General features: G+C 44.7%; 1 protein-coding gene across 1 annotated transcript in view; it reads left to right on the top strand.

Annotated features, from left to right (window-relative positions):
• SCML4 (Scm polycomb group protein like 4) overlaps positions 1–2,543 on the top strand; it is a 70,486-nt gene extending 67,943 nt beyond the window's left edge. Inside the window, exon 8 of the mRNA XM_074578330.1 lies at positions 2,365–2,543. Within this exon, the coding sequence (XP_074434431.1) occupies positions 2,365–2,490 (126 nt within the window). The 3' untranslated portion in view covers positions 2,491–2,543. The remainder of the gene's footprint in view (positions 1–2,364) is intronic.
• The last annotated feature ends 16,019 nt before the right edge of the window (positions 2,544–18,562 follow it).

Here is an 18,562-nt window from a genome sequence, read left to right on the forward strand (position 1 = left end):
AGCTATCGGCCTGGTAGGGACCTCATAGCAGGACTGCATAAGAACCTCACGCAGTGCCCTCTCAGCAAGAAAGACTTGGTAGAAAGACTGAGGGAGGGGAAACGGAGGAGGGGAAAGAGTTACACAGGGAATTAGCAGATAGAAAACTTAAACTGGAAGGGATTAAAGCAATGTTATGGTCTGACAGTTTAATTATGGCCAGACATCAGACTTGTGAGCACGCAGCTTTCCCTAGACCTTCTTCATCTCGAGTATTTGAGCACTGCCCACTGAGCTGCCAGTCGCTGCACTCCTGTCGCAGGTGGTGGCCTTACCAGGGTTGGTGTCTGTTCACGAGATTACAGAATACGAAAGTAGGGATATATACATATATCTCCCAAGCAGGATAGAGATCCTGAAGTCTTTAATTTTACTCAGAATTAAGTGCTTAAACAACCGTGAAGATGGGGACTTTGATCTTTCTCATTAAAAGCCTCATCCTCAGGGACATCCACACCAGGTGCAATTCTTGTTTGCATGGCACGGGGCTTGTTTAGGGGCTACTCTGCTTTTTGAACAGTATCCTCAGAACAAGTGCTGCAAGAAGTCGGCACAAACACAGTAGTACTCATTCTTGCAGGTGGAAGCTGTATGTTTATACCCACTGTGTCATGACCTCGCAGCTCATATGTTTGCTGCCACCACCCCCTTGCAGGAGCACAGCAATGATCTACAATGTTCTAACTTGCAGTGGGCCCCATCTCAACTCATGTGAAACAAGCTAATTGCACTGGATGGCACTGAATTTTACCAGCTCCACATCAGGTTCAAGATCTGCCAGTGGGGCTATTGCAGATCTGGGGTCCATGCTATAGAATCCTTCTTTTTCAAATTATTTTTTAAAAGGGCTGACACAGTAATACTGTAGAGAAGTCAAGCCAACAATCTGCACAGGGACATGGCTAATATGGGATATTTAATTGGATATGAATGCTCCCTCTGGCATACTCATGTCATGGAGTTTAATTTTGACCCCTACACGGTAATAATAAAGGAAATAATAAAATGCTGAACTCAACATTTAGAAACAGCTGCCTCTGCACCAAACCCTTGGCAGTGTTTTTACCCTATGGCACCACAGTTCCAGGAATTTGTTTTTCTTTCTTATGCAAATATTAATTACACGTAATACTTATTCTTACTTTCCGTTAGCTTCCTTAAAATAATGGGAAGGAGAGGGGGAAGGTGAAGAGAGGTTCTATTATAGATAGAGTGGGGGTTGCAAAATGAAGAGCATTAATTGATTGAGTTAATCAGAAAGTGACCTTAACTGCTCATCAGCTAAATCACCTACTGAATGGAATAATAATGATCAGGGCAAATTAGGATCCATAGTATTGCTTAATTAGTAGGTAATGGATCACAGAGGAAAGATCTGACCATCAAAACCAGAATACAATATATACAGCATTAGTATGTGTGTATACGTGTGTATCTATGCACACACACGTCGCACTCATTATGTTTTAGCTCTGATGGTGCGAGTATGTAAGTGTGGTGGAGACTGTGGGGAGGGGTAGTATTTTTTTAGCAGATCCACTAATATAGCTGGGAAAAACCAGACGAGCTCAGGATCCAAGGAAGCAGAGCGCAGCTGAAAGCTTCTGTGTTTTACGGTCCATAGTAAGACAGAGCCCGTTTCTCTGCGCACCCAAGCTACTTTGTGCTCACTTTGTGATTTCAAAAGGTTTTCAAGCCAACAGGTCTGGGATAAAAAAACTCAACTTGGTGGTAATTTCCTTCACTTACATAGCGGTTACATGAAATCTGAATAAATTTTAACAATAGATGCAATAAAATAAGCAAGTTACTACGATGTTCAATTTAAGAAAAAGAAACATACATATACATATATGTCACCAGATATAAGTGCACTGAGGATATGTGAAAGATGCAGATAGCCAGAGACAAAGCTGGAACTGCAATTCAGAGGTGCGCAGTTTGTGAGGCCACATCCCTCTCCTTCTCTCCATCACTCATTCCTTTCTCTCAAGGTTGACTGGCTTTTCCCAGAATTGGGCTTAGAGCAAACCTGATCTTTTGAAAAAATCCCCATGTTTTAATTGCAAAATAATCGAAAACCTAGACAAACCTTACGGTTCCTTGAAGAATAAAAAGTACTATATAATTAACTCCTCCTTTAGAGTTTCCTTCTATCATACCTCAGATTCTAATTTTTTAAATGACATTTCAAAATGCATGACATTTTAGCTAGCTCTACTCTAAAAAGCATGCCGTTTCTGATTCACCTTGTTTAATGTGTCAGGGCACAGCACTGGCAGGGGGTTAACACATTTTGACTCTCTTTCTCTCTTTTGAAACCAGGAGATTGATGGCAATGCTTTGTTGCTGCTGAAAAGTGACATGATCATGAAATACCTGGGGCTGAAACTGGGACCTGCGCTGAAACTGTGTTACCACATTGATAAGCTCAAGCAAGCCAAGTTCTAACGATTTCTTGAACAACAACAGAACCTGACCTAAATCTAGATGGAAAACTAAAGGTAACATGTTGCCTTACCGAAATGCATTAATTTGCAGATTGTTTTTCCCTCTTTTTTAACAAAGACTTTGTCTTTTTTAACATTTGTGCATCGTCACCTTTTTTTAATCCAATGGGGTCTTTTGGGATGCTTTGTGTTAATAATTTGCCAAAAAGTATATAATTACAATAATTATTTTGTATCATTAATATTATTATGATTATAGTAAGTCCTATTTTTGTAATCAGAAGTGGGAAATCAAAAACAAACACAGCTACGGCATATGCTGAGGACTGCTGGAAGATGAACCAAGAGTCCCTCACTTGCCACGGGTCTGCCCCGGAGAAATAACCACTGACCTGCGGGGACTGGGCTCCAGCTCCAGCACCGATGCTCACGGGCTGGAAAAGCACGGCTTTTGGTCACCTATTGTCTGATGGGAACTGCCCCGTATCTTGCACTATCTGGAAAACTTGATTCTTCTCTTTAAAAAAAAAAAAAAAAAAAAAGTTTAGAAAAACAAGAAAACAGGCAAAAAAGGGGGTTTTGCAGCTAAAGTACTTTTTCCCACTAGAGGGAGCAGCCCTAATAGACTTGAGGCTGGAGCTCCGATGCCATGGTGCTTTCTGTCTGATGAGCGTTGACCATCACGACTCTCCTACCCAGCACATCTATAAACACCGACAAGGAATCGCAGGCTCCCAGCAGGATAAACCCGTCACTGTTTACAGATAATTAATTCAAGAAAAGCTCAAATGCAGAAAGTGTTTCTGACAGGATGTTTCTCGTTACGCTGAAGAGGGGGTGGATGGCTCCCACGGTGTCTGGCGTGCTCAGCTGTCGGCTGCCTTCCCTGAGCCGTTTCTGTCTGGCATAGAGTTTGTGGCACTCTAAGAAAAAGCAGAATTTCTAGTTTGGGTTTTGTTTGCATTTTTAAAAAGCGAGGGAGCCCGAGGGGGAGCGTTCCCCAGGTGGAGCTGGCAATGCAGAGCACATCTCTGCGCTTTGCAACCATCGTCAGGTCGGGGGCGGACGCTGTAGAATTGGTTCCTGATTGCGCTGTGGCTTTCAGCACATCTGCAGATGTGCTGGGATTTCAGTCTCAAGTGGATTAAAAATAATGCTCTTCTGCTTCTTACAAAAATCCAAAAAGTGCTGACTGATATTCCACGTAGCCAGGCGGGAGAGGACAGGTCCCAGGCTGAGGAGGTAATTTGCGGCACGGGTATGCCCTCGTTTTCACCCTTCGCGGAGGAGGATGACAAAGGGACACATCCATACAATTTAAACCCTTAGTGTGTGACAAGGACTGGTAGCAAGTGTTTGTAAGTCATGCAGGTTATTTTAGAGCTAGCCTCAACTGCGTTGAGAAACAGGGTCCTGATAATATGCAAGATGTCATACCGTCCGACCCTGTTAATGCAGAGCAGAATATTACCAAAAATACCTCATGGAATTAAATTCAACTTGATGCACGTTGCTAGACTAGACTAGAACTCCTACAAAAAGATAATGGTTCAAGACCTAATCCTGAAAATCCTTAACAATATCAGAAACCATATCCCACAAGACTTCAAGTAAACTCTTGGGAACTGTCCCCCAAATTAAAAAAGTTGTCTGCATGCATTTGCAGGATCGGATCTCTACAGGACTGCCCGGCTTTCAGCAAATCCTGTCTGCACGCTGAAACACCTTTAATAGGAAGAGCTGAACAAGTGTGTTAAATGAAAAGTCGTATACTCTCCAGTGATGTAATATACTGAACCCTAAACACGCCGATGCTGGGATGGTAACACCCACCTGCATCGCTTTGTGACCATGGTGTAGAGAATGGAAATCTGCTCAGCTGGCTGTCTGGTTGAGGCAGATGTGACTTCACATCCACACCAAACCTGTATAGTTCATTTTTCACTCTTACATCTTTTAAACAATTAATCTTTTCCCCACAAAGATCCCCAAAATATGTAAAAATCTTGCTGTATTAGTAATGTCACCTTCAGAGAGTCCTCAAACAATCTTCTTTTTTTTTCCCCCATAATTTTGAACATCGTTAATCTCTTATTTTTTTCAAAAGGTGATTTTAATTCCTCCATTTAGAAACCCACCTGACTGCAGTATATCAGTAGTCAGAGCTGGTTAGAATTTATCAGATGGCTTCAATGCTGGAAAATCCCACTTTGTCAAAATCAAAACGCTTCATAAAAGCATGTCACTTTCTAACGTAAAATTCTATTTAACTGAAACTACAGCTTTTGGTAATGTCAAAACATCATTTTGACATTTTGGAAATGGAACATTTTTGTTCCAAGAAGATTTTTGCATTTTATTGTATTTTCCTGGAGAATCTGTAACCTCACATTTTGTTCTGAGAGTGGGGAAAAAAAAACCCCACAACTACAGACTTTTCCTGACTCTTCCCATTCAGCTTCCATGCCCTACTCCGGCCATTACAGCTCAGAGGGCTGATAATACAAATGTAGCATTTATAGACTCCTCAGTGGCAGTGAAGTTTCTACATTTAATATGCCGAAATAGTTTTCATGTATGTATCTGAAGTATGCACTCAGTGGTGGTATCTCATTTGATATGACACTTGTAGGTGCAACAGGACTGTCCACGATATTTAATGTTCTGTTTTTTACAAGGGAGGCAGTCACTGGATTCATTTTACGTGTACGTAACATTCATAACAAAAATTCCTCACTGCATGTGGTTTGTTTTTTTGTTTTTTTCACTGAAAGGCAATTAGGAGGCAAACATTACTGCAATGGTATTGCAATTATAACTAATTTTTCTCTTTTAAGTCTTGTCGGTGAGAGTAGTTAAGCAGCTCTGCGTGTGCCGCGGGTGTCAGGCCATTTCCTCAGAGCAAGCACTAAGGAGCCAGAACATGCATGTCAGCCACTTCTCCATTAGCTGCTGCTTGAGACATTGCTTGTACAAATTACTTCGCTTGCTATTCCATCCGTAGCTCTGGCTTCAGACTCCGGCCAAGCCAGCAGTATTTTTGAACTGTTCCCAACAGGTGGGTGGATGTGCATACCCTTAAAAGCAATACATGCACCTCTTTTCTACTTCTAAGCAGACTACTAAGCTACTTCATAGCTGGATCAAAAGACGCTTTGGTTGCTTCAGGGGGTTTCAATACTTAGCGAGCATTCGCTTTAAAAAAAAAAGGAAGCAGGCAAAGTCTGAAGATTTAGGGAGAGCTCTTCCCTTGCTCGAGTGCCAGGCATTCGGAGCACAGAGCCAGCGGTCCCATGGAATTGGGCTCCTTGCATGTAGCATGGCCGACCAGCTCAGCCTCCGCTGCAAGACAGGTCAGCCACGACGCCTTCCCACCCACCTGCTGTCACGGCCTCTTCTCTCACACTGACAAATGCCTCCTTCCCCAGCCAGACCTCACTGAGTTTCAAGAAACGCCTGTGGGGATGCCTCCACCTCTCCGAGCCCACTGTCTTGCTTGGCAGGCTGGGGAGCGGGACGGCCTTTGCAGCGTTGGCAGCTTCGCTCAGCGTGATTAATGCAGGCAGGCACCCATGGGACTGGCATGTAAAGCGTCACTCTGGGCTGTTACTGCCCTTAAACCGATGGCTGAATTTCCGTAGGTTGTCAGCAGCCTTCACGAGTCACGCTTCTTTCCTTCTTAAAGAAAGGATGGCTGTGAGAGATTAAGTAAGAACGTTATTAGCAAAACCAGCAATAATCAGCAAAACAACAAGAAAATGGCTAAGGAAGTTTCAGTGTGAAAAGATGCCTCTGATGGATTAGCGGCAGGAGATCAAACCATCCTCTGGTTCAAGCAGTGCTGCTCAGGCAAGGCAGGATGAAAGGACAGCATGGGTGCAGGTGTACGGCTTTAGAGAGGGAGCAGCTCTGAAGCCTGGCCTGACTCCGGCAGCCGCAGATGGCCTTTCCTCTTGCCCCGTTACGGCCATGGCCCCCTCCTGCCCAAGGGATGCAGCGCCCTCCCCCTCCTGGCTGCACTGTTTGGGGGCTGAGCAAGCTCAGGGAGGAATTTAGCAGCTCTTACCTCCCCAAAACATACCCCAAAACCTTCAGTTAATTGTTTAGTGCCTTCTTTTTTTTCCTCCTCCTCCTTCTCCTCTCTCTCTCTTTTCCTTTGAATGGCTTCTATTTGGAAAAAGACATCAGGAGGGGGATCCCACCCCCCCGTGGGTGACCCCCTCAGCTCACCCCATGGAGGATCATCTCTGGGCACAGACATCTGCCAGGATGCAACCAGTCCTGCCTTGGCACCGGGAAGGGAGGTGAGAATTAAATGCCCCCTTTTTATTAATTAAAATTAAATGCTGTTTGGGCACTCCCCCTCTCTGAACCTCACCCTCCCTCCCCAGGGCCGGTTGCAGCACAGAAGGAGGCAGAGGAGGTGCCCGAATGCGTGGCCCAGCAAGGCAGCAGGTATGGCAGGACCAAAACCAGCTGCTGCCCTAGATTGAAACTGGTTTGGCTGGAGAGAGGTGTCGTGCCCAGGGTTTTGCTCCGGGGGATTTTGCAGTCAGTTGTTCGCAGGTCACACCCCAGCGTTTCAGCCCGCATGTTCATTCTGTTGCTTTGCGGATTTTGTCTCCAAATCCACCCTCTTGAGCTCACGTTAGGGGATCGCTCTGCTGGCACGGGCTGCTTCCACATCAACAGGCTGGGGGTTGCTAGGGAAATAAGTCATAATAAGCACTTTAGGGGCAAAAATTCAGGGAAATGGCAGGTCAGCAAGAACCTCCCTCCCTTTCCAACTACTTCTGTGCTCAGAACCTTACTGTGGCAGCTCCAGAACAGGGCCCACACACCATCACTCCCCGTCGCTGGTAATTGGGTCATATGGAGCTGTACAGATTTTCCCTCTCTCACCAAGAAATATGGTCCCAAATACACACACCTTCACCAGAGAAAGCAGGCAAGCCACTGCACACATTGCCTCTGATGCCGTGCAATAGTTGCATGCTGCTCTCTAATCCATGCTCCCTTCATGGACAATTGGAAACTGATTCCCTTGGAAATCTAAAATTTTGCTTGAAAAAGAATTACTTTTATTCACTGCCATGAGTTAAATATTATGGAAACATGTCTGCTAACAATTTGCTTTGTGTAATTTGTACTAATGCTAATAAGCAACAGCTGCAACACTTCCTGTTGTAAATTCTTTTGTGGTTGCAGTGGTATTATCACATCTGTACTTCGCAAAGCTGATAGACTCGAGCACAACTCGCTCATTCTGGCCCCAGCTCCAGCAAATCCCCGTGCCTCAGAAGTACGGCCATTCAAACGTGAATTTACAGTCCCTGTCTCCCTTCGCTCCCAGAGATTCCGCTCCCCACCAGGTGCCTGGAGCTAGAGGGGTGGGTGGGGATGTGGTAGCCCGGAGGTCAGCCGGTGCCTGCACGGTGTGGTGGGAAGGGATTGCTTTCAGCGGAGACATCACTGACCGGCCAGGTTTATTTGCAGTTCAAGCAGACAGGTTTCGGTCAGAGGCTAAGTGTAGGAGAAATGTGATTTATTAAAGAAAAAGAAAGAAATACGAGCGTGCAATACAGTGCCACCATAAGACTTCAGCTGAAACCCAAGAATCTTTCAACTGTAATCTAAAGAAAAATGTTTCCCTCACTCAAGACGCTAAATAAAGCACGTTAGGCCAAACCCAAGTCCCACTGAGGTCCGCGTAAGTTTTTGTATTGAATTCATAAGACCGGGGCTTGGCTCATAAACCAGGTCAAGCTTCAGCCACGTCCCATAGTAACTAGAGCCTAACAAGCTATTTCATCCTCCCTTACAAAGAGTGGAGACAGCCGCCGCTGGCCAGCCCCCTCTCCTCTGCTCCCGGGAGAGCTGCTGGCTTCCTGGTAGAGAGCTCTTCCAGCTGCACCTCTACCTGATCCCCACACCTTCTCCAGTTAGCTTTGCGTTTTAGCTACGAGTTTTCGTGGAGGGTGGTTTGGGTTTTCCACTTCGCAGCAAACCAAAGCCCATGTGCTGAGGATTTCAGCCGTGCCACTAGGCAGAAACTCGCCCTGATTTGAACATGACTTCACTGGGAGATTTCCACTCGTTCCTGAGGAGAAGCCCTTGGTGGAATTTAAAAATAAAACATGTCAAAATCAGTCCCAGTGACCCACAATTTTTGGCTCCTTCAGCATCCACGGCACTTCATCATACTTCAAACGGCTGAGTCTCTTGGTAGTGCCATAATCGGACAGGAATAGCTCACAGGACTTCAGAAGAGACTCCATCTCTGACTACAGAGCCTTGCTCCTCTTGATCTATGGGCAGCTGCCAAAAAGCAGCATTTGAGGCTGGACAGGAGTGTGTGAGAGTGTGTGTGCTGCTCAGAGAGGCTTGCCTGGCTACACAGGCAGGCTGTGAAGCGAGTGAAATAAGAGCAGGGCAGAGCAGCTAGGAAGGATGGGCTTGAAAAATGGGCAAGTCCCAGGCTTTACTGGGGTTCCTGCAGAGTTTGCGCGCTGTCTCCGGGTTTGGATTGAGCTTTCCCTGCATACAGCAGTATGTCTTTATTACCCAGAGTTTTATATAACCTTGGTATTATATAAAGCTGGGATCATGCTGCCCTTTTCTTTTTGAACATGAAATGTGGGCAACCAATTTCCTGTTGTCAGACATCTCTAAAAGAGTAGGGAACGGGGAAAAACCTGAAGACTAAGCGGTACTCGATTTGTCCATGAGGACATTTCAGAGTGGAGCAGTTTCACAGCTTTCAGTGTCTTTCAGCTGAAACATAGGAGAAGAGGAGAAAAGGGACTTCTGAAATGCAGTGAATCCAAGCCAGGGAAAGACTAGTGATTAATTTTATCCCTCACTTGATGGTTTCCTGATCTGTAATGTGTTTTATGGCCCTGAGCGTTTGCTGCAGTGGCGGTATTGTGAATTGATCCATGTGTCCAGGTTCCACTGGAACTGAATGACTCTCTCTAAAACCTATCTGTCTTGATGGCTTTTCCAATGTGCTGTAGCATCCAGAAGGCTTCTGATCAGCTTGGTAAGAGTCAGTATTTGAAGACAAACATCTTTTCTTTTTTTCTTTTTCTTGTGGCACAAAATCTTCAGAAAGCAGCTATAACCACAGCTGTGTAGCAGGTCAACGTACATCGGCTTTTCATTTTATGCCTCTCAGAAACCTAGTAGTAAAAGAAAATCTCTTGCTTACTCAGTCTATATGCTTACAAGAAGCCAACCTGATTTACAGTCTTCCATTGACCCTACTGTAAATTTAGTAGAGTTATTTCTTATTTTTACCAGTGTAAATGAGATCAGTATCTCATCTACCCTCTGACAATACTAACAGTTCAAATACAAGCATGTTTGGCTGCTGTTATCAAAACTCAGTCAGTATCTGTGTCGCAATGGCATGTAGAGATTCCGTCTGGTGCTGTGCAGACATACTGTCAGACACTCAACCTGCCCTAGAGGGTTGACAGCTTCATGCAGCAAAAGAGACAACCTAAGGAGAAGGGTTTCCTAGAGGCCATTTTCCTTCCCTGTTGCAGATAAATGCTGAAAACAGATAGAAGTCAATGGCAGAACAAGAGCAGAACACTGAGAAAAATTAAGCAAAAATTCCATGAAGGTGAACCGTATTTCCTCCATCCCAGCATTGTTAAATCTGACCTTTGGTGAAGCCAGAAGTTTGAACCCAGATCTCCTGTTCTGAATCTAGTGCCTTACCCACAAGGCCATTCGCTTTTACCATATTCCACCCTTTCTCCCCGTGCTGTCCACATCTGACTTACTCCTCACACAGCCCTTGCCTACGCCTTCCCTAGACACCTGAAAGGTAGCACCCAAGCAGGCCTTTAAAGGTCAGTTAGACCTTCACCCTGCCCTCATCCTTCTCCCTCTTAGTCTTCCTCTGCTTTCTAGTCTTCTCCCCTGAAACTTCCCGCCCCTTTCCGTTCGTATTCCTTCACTGTAGTTACTTTCATTCTTTTCTCATCAGTTCCTTTCTTGCAGCATCTCTCCTTCTTTTCCTTCCTTTCCATCTTTCAGTGATCATATATGTGTCTCCTTCACCACTGCTGCAACTCCTTCTCTACCTTTTGGCTCTTCCCTGCTCTTCCATTTTTCTCTGTTTCCTCTCTCTTTTTCTCTGTGGTTTTCTTCAACCCTTTATTTCCTTTCAATCAAGTGCCCTTCACAGGAGAGTCTAGTACCAGTTCTGCTGCGACAAAGACTACCACGCGCTGACATCTTTGAATTAGGTTGTCTGTATTTTTTTTTGACATGCTCTTTATCTTGCACAAAAAACCTTCCACTGCTTTCATTCACCAGCATGAAAGGCACTTTTTGAGGATGGTTTTTAACTAGCTGGCTGATGATTATTTGCAATAAATACCTCATTAAAGGCTCAGCACTTTTACGCAGGGTGACTGCAGTTTTCCCCTCTACCTTCCATCTTTTCCTGTGCTGGCTCTTGATACTCAAGCTGCTTAAATGCTTTGAACAGTCCCAGTTACCTTGCTCACTGGGATGAATCCTTGGCTTCTGCTCTGTTGCTGATGGCCACATGGACCAGACTTGGCCTGGCGAATGGCACACCATTAGGCAGGTGCGAGCATCGATGTGTGCTGAGCACAGAGCCACCAGCATCGCTCCCCCAGACCTGGAGAAGGTCCAGCTTTGCTTTCAGCTGGCATCAGAAGGTTGGTTGGAAAGAAGAGGTGCCCATTGCCAGTGATAAGGACAACAGGAGGTAGGAAAGGACCATCCGGCTGGAGGAAGAAGAGAAACGATGTTGGCCAGGTGGGAGGCAGTGGTGGGATTGACAAAATCAGCAGTGAGGGAAGGCCACGCTTGTACACCTCCATCAAGCATTGTGAGAAAAACCGTGTGGCAACTGGCATTGCAATATTTACAGCATCATCCTTCATACTGAAATACGTGCAATAACGCAGGGCAGATTCACACATGGATGCGCAAGTGTGAGTTCAGAGTAATGGCTGTAGCTTCTGTGGGGCTACTGCATACTTCTACCAGTGGGAATGAGATCAGATTTTGGCTCTGGGTCTCTGTTTCCAAACAGTGTGAAGAATGAGAGCAGAACAGTTTCTATCCAGCTGGAAAGTGGCAGCCTTAAATCAGGCCACAAAATAGCACAACTCCTGCTCACACTTTTTTTTTTTTTTTAAAAAAAAGTGCTGCTCTGAGCTGCCTTCCAACTCTTCAGCATTAACTTCCAAGGCTAGTGAAGCATGTACAGGGCTTGTCTGATGTACGTGCAGCTATCAGTTTTTGTATAGCTAATTGGGCTCAAAGTGCATTAGCTTTGATTTTTAACGTTCTGTAATTTGCTAGATAAGCCTCAGTTTCTGCGGTGGCTGGATAAGCAGGGCTGCTTTCATCACATCTTGCAGGTATTTTACAATCTGTGACTTTTTTACATATCTACTATATATTAATCTCGCCCTCCTTGAATGGTGAATGACATCTCTTTCCCAGTACTGTACACTGTAGGAGTAGACATTTTCTAAGGGATATCAGATGTCAAGTGAATATATAGTTATTTTCATCTTTTCAAGCATATACAAAATCTGCCAGAGAGAAAAAAAAGCGAATATACAAACAATTTGATTACAATCAAGAGTTCAAAGTCCCACTGCCTTGCATTCAGTCACTTCCAAATTTATCACAGCCTATACCACTTACTACTGATATACGCAACATCTCCAGATCTCACATCGTTAGAAAAATGCATTTGTGACTGCTCTTGTCCAAATCCCACAGGAGTTAACAGGAGCCTGTCCAGCACGTGGCACAGGCTTCTCCTCTGCGACTGCTCTCAAAACAGAGAAATCAGCTCGCGTACACTAGCTCACCAGGCTTTCTTCACCTGCCAGCATACATATTAAAACCAGAATGTAAATAATGAGATTTCCTTTTTAATAAAAATGTGCTGTCGTGATGAGATTATGGGCTTGAATGATGCTGACTTCAGTCTTAGGTCTTGTGACTTGGTGTGAGGGGTATATAAGGCTGACATATTTTGAAAGTCCTTGGCTCAGACTGTCCCACTTGTTTTCATCGTTCAGCCTGGTTTTACTCCACCCAGTGCTGCCCCGCTGGTGTCACCTGGCTCCTGCTCTTTTCCTGATGGCAGAAGGCGGCTGGGTTTATTTCACTGGCAGTATAACATTGTCAGCAGCAGCCCTGTGGGCTGCGACATGAGTGATGCTGCCTGGGTGCCCCTTTGGAAAGAAAGACTGTGTCAACTCCCCTCAGTGCACCCACCACTGCCCTCCGATGGTGCCTCTGCCCCGTCCCCAGTGCACATCACCACCCAGCTTTCCAGGGTGTTTCAATCACGTCCCGCTGTGTAAACCTTCCTAGGCTGCTCTTTTTCTGATGCTGATATAAACCTAGACCATCCCCACCGGCATCAGTGAGAGGGTACCAATGTCGCACTCACTGGTGAGAGAACAGTCAGGATCTCTGTACTCATCTTTCACATATCTTTGCCTTAGCACTGCTTTGTTTTGCTTTCTTTCAATGAGAGAGGAACAAAAAAGCATCTCACCCTGTGACTGCCCCAAGGTCCCAATGCAGCAATGCAGTTCTGTGCCATTCGATGCCAATCCTGCATCTTTGTGTCACTGCCATCAGTCTTGAGCTTTGTTTCAAGTTGACCGCTCGCTTGACATGCTTTTCCAAATCTAGGTGATTTCTAATTCTGTGAAGCCTGAGAAATTCTTTCACTAAATGTTCGTTCTGCTGTCCATTCCTTTTACTTAGCACCATATTTTCGCTTCGCTTTATTTTTCTATTATTGTCAGGAGGTGGTAAACAATTCGAGTTGCTTAGATGCCTACGTAGACTTAGATGCCTACAGCTTTTCTTAATGCAAGCCTTCTCCTTTTTCAACTTAGAATTCTTACTAAAGATGGCATATAGGATATATTATCAATTATGCCAGGATTACCATGTTATGCTAACAATAATCGGGGAAAAGACATCTGCCCCTTAGTTCCACCTATTGGAAAAGCAATGCAAACCCTTTAATACTTCGCTGTTTCTCAGCTATCAAAACCTCCCCTAATAAATCACCTCTAACAGTGAACATTGCATTACATTGAATAGTTTTGTATTCACTTTGCAAATATGCAAACAAGGGAGAGCTGAGGTAAAACAAATGCGGAATTTACGGGTGAGAATAACATGAGAATAAAATGCCTGGAGACCTCAGAGCAGCACAATTATGACAAACAGCGTATTAGTGTTGCTCTCACCCTGCCTCAAAGGGTTTTATTGAAGTGATTTGTCTTCAGCTGGGGAGGTGTGTGTACATACAGGTGTGTATGTACGCACAGGTCTGATGTATGCACACAGCTATGCACCTGCCCACCATATGTACACCTCATACATATTCACGCATCCAAACGAAATAACAACTGTCGATTTAGCGTGTTCTGTATGGATGGGTCCAATATATTCATTCTTAATATGTACAGTGTTTCCATACATACGCAACCATTTAACAAATATAGTGTCAAACTGTGATTCCTTTTTTATTTCTTCAGACATTGTTTTTTATTATTTGTAACTTATTCCTTCCAGTGGATTCTCTGTCACTATGTAGAGGCATGTTTTAATGTATAGCTGTATATTGACTGTTCTGTGTGCTGTATGCTACTGTATGCATCTTAATTAAACTGAGTGTTACTGGTCTTAACGTTCTTAATTTTGTACAACAGACTTTTGCTTGGGTTTCACAATTCGATGCAGTGTGTTTAAGAATGTAGTATAGAGGGGGACCGGCTGTGATAAAGCAAAATGGTCCCAAATCTTCAGATTTATGTTTCATAGAAGAAGCCAGTACTTTCTTTTACTATTGCAAAATTATTTCTGTATTTTTAATAAAGAATTGGATTTACTTGGTTCTATGTATGTTTTATCTAATAAACTGTATTTTTTAAATAAGGGTCTGGTCTCGGTCTTTACACACCCGCAGCGATCGTGGCCACACAAAGCATTTTTACCTACCAAATTCCCTGCGGCTGAGCCTGCAGCTCTGCTAATGCCAGAATTACCTCCTGTCCTGACCAGTGCAGAGCTAATCTCACATTTTTATGCACATTTCTCTGCTATGCAAATCAGAGATGGGTACTGAGGTGTCAGCCTGTTGATAAATCCCCACTGCAATACGTTAGCTTCAATGCTCATTTGCAGGGCAAGCAGTTTCTTTGGTTCTCCACTGAATTAAATCTAGGGTGTCAATTTGAAGCAAGGGTACAACACACAGCCAGACTCCTAATCCCTCAGGCTGCATCTGCATGGGCCAACCCTGCTCTCATTTATGCTGATGTAAATCTGAAGTGGCTCAGCTGAAGTCATTACTGTTACTCTGGATTTACACTAGGGAGAAAACAAGAGCAAAATTTGTCCCAAGACTGTAATATTTCAAGGTTGATCTGCCCACTTTACACACTGGCAACGAGTGGAATACTCTAGCAATGTCTCAATAAAAAGCCTGAAAGAGACAAAAAATTCTCAGCTCAACTACCATTAAAAAACTTCCCCTAGAAAATAAGAAATGCTTTCCCTGTTATGTAGAGTTGGTTCTAGCTATCCAAGAAATACATTTCATTGAATGATTCCCCTCTTTTTTGCCCTTTAATTACACTTTCCTCTATGATGCTATCAACACTACAGCATGATGAAGTTTCCCTTGAAGTCAATTTGCCATCCACGTCAGTGAAAGTGAGAATAGGCCCCTGGATAATAGTGTTTGGGTCCTATCTTCTTATTGCTCTCTGTAATCGGATAGAAATCAGCTGCAAAACCCAATGTTACAGAAAAGGTAGATGAATGTATCCAAGGGGCTCTACTAAAGAAAAGTGGTTTCAGGTCACTCCTTCATTTTATTGACTCTGGCCCCTCTTTATGAATGCTGAATTTAAGGTAGACTTTAAAAAATGTTGTGAAGTTGTTTTTTCCTTATGCCATTCCTTCCCATGCTAGGACCCAAAATGAAGGCCTGTGAGATACACAGCAACCCAGCTGCTGTTCATTCCCAGCTGTGGCTTGTCCCTTGCACCTCCATTCAAGGGACAGGAGAAAGAGCAGGAAAGTACACATCCCAGTGCTGAGTGGCCAAAGGCCTGTCAGAGTCATCATGAAGTCCTGGGCCAACTCCTGCTGATGGCTGCAAGGTCCTCTCCCCTGGCATGGGTGCTCACATTCCCAGTGGGTCACTGCTTTAGGACCCAGTTCATGCATCAAGCCTAACCTCAGCCGTATACCTCCCTTGTGTCCCTAAACAATAGACTGCAGCATTTTTGCTAGGAGAAATTTGCCTTTTTTTTTTTTTTCACCAGACAGTTCTTTTATCTCCAGATTTTAAAGCCAAAAGGAAGTTTTCCTTCAGACTGAATATATTCAGAAGCTGTCTGAAGTCATTTAGAGCCTGGTTTCTGAGGTGAAGCAATTTAACTTCATCGTTGGTTTATGTGTCTGCAAAGTGCTCCGTCGCCTTGGTTTGAAGCTCAGACACTGTCTGCAATAAATACTGGGGGGAGGGAGAAAGCTCCTTCCTTTGATTATAAGGAGTCTATAGAGTAGACTGGACTTCAGGAAGCCAGCATTGATCTTGAAGATCACTGAATAACATGGGCCATGTGGCAGTTTCATTTGCTATTCTGTCTAAAGATCCCAGTTGGGGCTCACATCCCAGCTCCATGAGGAATCACACAAGGAAATAAGACATCAGCATTCCTGCCTTGCACAGCTCACAGACCAGGATTTAGATCTCAGGCAATGGATGAATATATATACCTATATACATATATATGCGTGTATGTATAAAAATATATATGTGCATATATATATAGAGAGAAACACCATTTACCAAAACCGGTAGTGCAAAGCAAACAAAACATCGGATGCACTTTATAATTGTTATGTAAACATAGCAGGCTCTTTTCTTCCCCTGATTACCTGGTGTGATGGCAGCAGTGGCCTGATTGCCCTTCCCCATATAAGAACTCTTCCCATATAAGACCAGTCAGTCACTTGTTCATGGAGCTGCTACCTCTCGCACATCTGCCAGGAACTTATGGCCCAAGAGCCAGGGTATGGCAGGTGATTACACGATATGCAGCCCCTTGCACAGACTGTTTATCTGGTATTACCAGACAAAAGGGGTGTGTAAGATGCCAGGGGTGTTTCAGCCTGTTCGGATCTCTGCCAGGATCTCTGCCCACCTTTGCCGTGGTCATTTACACTGCACGTGCCTGGGAAGGATTTTCATTTGCCCGTATTCTGAGGAAAACTTCTGGTTAAAAGCCATGTCCAGGCAAGATAAATTATTAAGCGAGAAGAAGCCGCTGGGAGACGGGAGTCACTTCCCATGCCCTTGACTGACTCTGCACATCCAGGAGAAGCATCAGAGAGCTCCAGTTTAGCCGAGATTTACTCTGGAGGCAACAACGTGCACTTTTCCAACCCTGTAGATAATTTCAAGATCTGACTGTGCAAGAGCTCTTGCGGGGGGGGGAAAAAAACCCAAACCACCACACCCTCCATTCATGCCCTGACAATGAGACTGGTGCTAATGAACACAGCTATCTGCCAATGCCATCTTGATTGCACACTTGCCACCCATGGCTGAGCAGGGCTTTCCTTCCCAGCTGTGTGTAGACCACTGTGACATCTGGCACAGAAGCGAAGAGGAAGGACATACATATCCCTTGTAGACTTGCTCAGTGCTAGACCGTGTTAGTGCCTAGAGAGCATGAAGGAGAAAGACGCAACCTCTAGCAGGGGTGGAGAGCTGGGTCTGAGGGAGAGGGTGGGAGGAGAATGGGCAAAAGCCTGGAGACAAATGAGAGTCTGGGAGCTGGTGGAAGGCTAACAGTATTGCTTGAGACCGGGAGAAAATTGGAAAGGCAAGATTGTAAGCAAAAAGGTAAAATGCTGAAAAAAACAAACAAAAAAAAAAGGGGGTGGGGGGAGAAAACGTGGGATAAGACAGTGAAGGAACTATGGACAAGGAGAGAGGAAACTGTGACGGTCTGTGAGAGGATAAGGTGCTGGAGCTAGGGGTCAAGCACGTACTCTGAACCCAGCAATGCCTGTGCAGAGACTGGGATCCACTGGAGGGAGCTGAAGCATGGGTGCAGAGCTGGGGGGAGCAGCAACCCAGCGGGGTGGGCTCCCCCCACCAGCACCTGAGGGGTAGCTGCAGGCGGGAGCGAAGCCCTGCCACGCTGCGGACAGACATGCGTGCCCCTGGTGGGGCTGGGGACCACGAGCACGGGTAGCCCCCCGGGCACTGCGTCGTCCCTCCAGCCCCCCCCTCTCTCCCTGGCACCCCTCTCCCGGCCCTGCTCAGACCCCAGGCCTTGCCTCCCCACTGCTGATTTCTCCACTTCTCTCCCACATTCATTTTTATCCCTCTGGCTTTTCAAACCGATGGGAGCTCTTTGTTCAAAAATAAGCCATCTTTTGAAATAGTGTTACTTCTCTCCTTGAACTTTTCCCTGTGAATGACTTGACATTAAGCTGATAGTTGCTCTTAACTAATTGTTAACCTATTAGTTGAGACCATAAAAATTATTGAAAGGCCAAGGCTAAAGCTGTTTAAATGAGAAATATTTCTACAGAACTCCCCCGAGATGAAATAAAAAAGCTCCTGCCGACAGAGCGGCTGCCAGTTTCAGACTAACGGGTTTGAAGATGATGTTTTGCTAACAGCAGTTAATCAGTAAATTCCCATTACTAATAAGGCCATCACTCTTGGCTGAAGCCGCAAATTACATGTTATGTTTCTCGGTGCCGAAGATAAAGTGTTCTTTAAATTTTGCATCTGCAAATGTAATGTTTAGCACAAAACACCATCAGGAAAAACAAGAGGAAAATTGAAAAAGTGTCACATACATTCAGCATCAATTTACTTCTCTGTCACTAAAATTACATATCTTTTTTGTTCCAGTATTTATTACCACCTTGAAGTTTATATTTAGGAGGGGAATGGAAACCTAGAGGGCTGAGTTTTGAGCTCAGGCACACTGCTGCTGCAG

This window comes from Larus michahellis, chromosome 3 (assembly GCF_964199755.1).
Source record: "Larus michahellis chromosome 3, bLarMic1.1, whole genome shotgun sequence".
Taxonomy (NCBI): Eukaryota; Metazoa; Chordata; class Aves; order Charadriiformes; family Laridae; genus Larus; species Larus michahellis.